The sequence below is a fragment of the Capsicum annuum genome, unplaced genomic scaffold (assembly GCF_002878395.1).
Source record: "Capsicum annuum cultivar UCD-10X-F1 unplaced genomic scaffold, UCD10Xv1.1 ctg25463, whole genome shotgun sequence".
NCBI lineage: Eukaryota > Viridiplantae > Streptophyta > Magnoliopsida > Solanales > Solanaceae > Capsicum > Capsicum annuum.
The window spans coordinates 1-2,876 of NW_025831665.1; the positions used below are offsets into that span (position 1 = coordinate 1).

The 2,876-nt window shown below is 41.3% G+C and overlaps 1 protein-coding gene across 1 annotated transcript; it reads right to left on the reverse strand.

Annotated features, from left to right (window-relative positions):
- Nucleotides 1-1,724: 1,724 nt before the first annotated feature.
- On the reverse strand, nt 1,725-2,359 carry LOC124890804 (the record flags this gene model as incomplete). The annotated part of the gene is made up of 2 exons (XM_047402617.1): nt 2,129-2,359; nt 1,725-1,896 (listed from the first exon to the last, which is right to left on the reverse strand). Coding segments are annotated over exons 1-2 (403 nt in total), but the record flags the coding sequence as incomplete, so codon positions are not given.
- Between the last annotated feature and the right edge of the window lie 517 nt (nt 2,360-2,876).

Genomic DNA, 2,876 nt, shown 5'->3' on the forward strand with positions numbered 1-2,876 from the left:
TGAGGTTCAATTCTTTCTACGAGAAAACATATTGTAAACTCTTGTGGCCTGTAAATATATCAATATGTACCCCGTACAGATAATGCTGCCATCTTTTAAACACAAACACCATAGCCACTAACTCCAAGTCTTGGGTGGGGTAATTTTACTCATGCACCTTCAACTACCTAGATGCATAAGCCACCACCTTACCATGATGCATAAGTACACACCCAAGTCCCACTCGAAACGCATCACAGTACACAATAAAACCTTCTATTCCTTTTGAAAGAGTCAAAAAAGGAGCAGTTGTCAACTTGTCTTTCAACTTCTTAAAAGTATTCTCATAAGAGTCAGTCCATACAAACTTCACCCTTTTTCTAAGTCAACTTTGTAAATGGTGTAGTTATGGAAGAAAAACTCTTTACAAACCTTCTGTAATACCCTGCCAAACCCAAGAAGCTCCAAATATCGATTGGATTCGTGGGTCTGAGCCACTTTCTCACTGCCTCAATGTTTTGGGGATCAACCTTAATCTCATCACTATACTGGATATGCCCCAAGAAAGAAATAGCATTAAGCCAAAATTCGCACTTGGAAAATTTCACATACAACTTAAGATCTCTGAGGGTCTGAAGGATGATTTGAAGGTGACTGGCATGATCTTCCTCACTCTTAGAATAAATCAAAATATCATGAATAAAAACTCTGACAAACAAATCCAAAAATTGATGGGAGACCCTATTCATTAGATCCATAAAAGTTGTAGGGGCGTTAGTCAACCCGAAGGACATGAATAAGAATTTGTAATGACCGTATCTGGTTTGAAACTCTGTTTTGGGAATGTATGACTCTCTAACTTTCAACTAATGGTATCTCAAACGAAGGTCTATCTTTGAAAAATATTTAGCACCCTGAATTTGGTCAAAGAGATCATCAATCCTAGGAAGAGGATATTTATTTTCACAGTGACTTTGTTCAGCTGGTGGTAATATATGCACATACTCAGGGAACTATCTTTCTTTCGAACGAAAGTATAGGTGCACCCCAGGGACAAACACTAGGGCGGATAAAGCCTTTGTCTAGAAGGTCTGCAAGTTGTTCTTTCAATTTTTTCAGTTCTGAAAGAGCCATTCTATATGGCGGAATAGAGATAGGACGGGTATCTAGCAATAAATCACTACCAAAATCTATCTCCCTATCAGATAGTATTCCTTGGAGATCATCTTGAAAGACTTCTAAAAAATCATTTTCCATGAGGACTGACTAGAGAGAAAGACTTTTGATAGTAGAATATTTAACCCGAATAAGTTGGTAAAAACAACCTTTGGAAAGGAGTTTACAGGCTCTGAGGTAAGATATAAAGTTCCTTCTAGTTTCTAAAGAATGCCCCTCCCATTCTATCACCGATTCATTTGGAAAATAAAAAGTGACTCTTTGGGTTCTACAGTTTAATGTGGCATAGAACGAATAGAAGCCAGTCCATCCCTAAGATAGCATTAAAATCAATCATGTCTGGGTCTATGAGGTCTACCACGGTATCCCGATCACAAACAGTCACTACACAATTTCTATACACACTCCTAGCCACAACAGAATTACCCACCAGAGTGGAAATAAAGAAAGGTTCTGGAATTACATTGGGATTAAACCCAAAACCGATAGCCACATAATGAGTCACATAAGAAAGGTAGACCCGGGATCAAGTAACACGTTAACATCACGGGAAAAGATTTGTAGCGTACCGGTGACTACGTCTGGCAAGGCTTCCGTCTCCTGGAGGTTGGACAAAGCATACAGCCGATTGTGACCACTCCCAGTAACTGAGGTAGTGCCCTTTTGAGGCGGTGGTGGTACGGAAGAGTTTTCCTGAGATTTAGCACCACCAACATTCCTTCTAGCCGAAGGACAATCTCTCTAGAAGTGACCCAACTGACAACATGAATAGCATACCCGTGAACCTAGCTGACACCTCCCTGGATGATGCTTACCGCAGGTCTCACACCGCAGAAATATATAATACTGCATAGTTATGCTGCCCTGTGACTAGGTATCTTGTTCTCTAGATCCATGCTTTGTTGGAAACTCTAACGTCATTGTTCTACTATAGGTCTGGGTGCTGGGGAGCTAACTGCAGACTGAGCATTACCCTAATTCTTCTTCTTTTGCCATCTATTTCCCCAATTACCACCCTATGGCTGACTGTGGTTCTGATCCGCGGTTCTGTCTCTCTTTGTCTATCTGACCTTTTCCTTAGATTCTTCTCCTCTACCTGCTGCATATGGCCTGACAGTCTAGCAAATTCCATATCCCTATTCAGCATCGCCCCCTGGCATTCAAGCACTAGATCATCCGAAAGGCCGAATGCAAACTTCCTCATTCAGGTTTATCATATTACCAACCATCTCTTAAGCATAACGGAATAGTTGGTTAAACCTCAGAGTGTATTCCTTGACACTCATCTTTCCTTTCTTAAGGTTCATAAACTCCTCAGCTTTAGCCTCCCTCAGTTCAAGAGGAAAGAACCAATCTAGGAAGGCTTCCACGAACTCTCCCCAAACTGTGGACTCAACACTCTCACCCTTCGCATCATCCCACTTGTTAGACCATTAGTTCACTACATCCTTAAGCTGGTATGTTGCTAATTCAAAGCTAGTATGTTGCTAATTCAAACCCTTCCACCTGGTCTACATGCATCACCCTGAAAATCTTCTCCATTTTGTCCACAAACTCCTATGGATCCTCTTCTACCTTGGTGCCAAAAAATTTGGGCGGGTTCATTCTCATAAACTGACCCACCCAAGTAGCCTCAGATGTAACAGATGCAGACCCAACATCTTCCGACTGCTGAGTCTGTGAAGCTACCAACTGTGTAAGCATATGAATGGACTATCTGA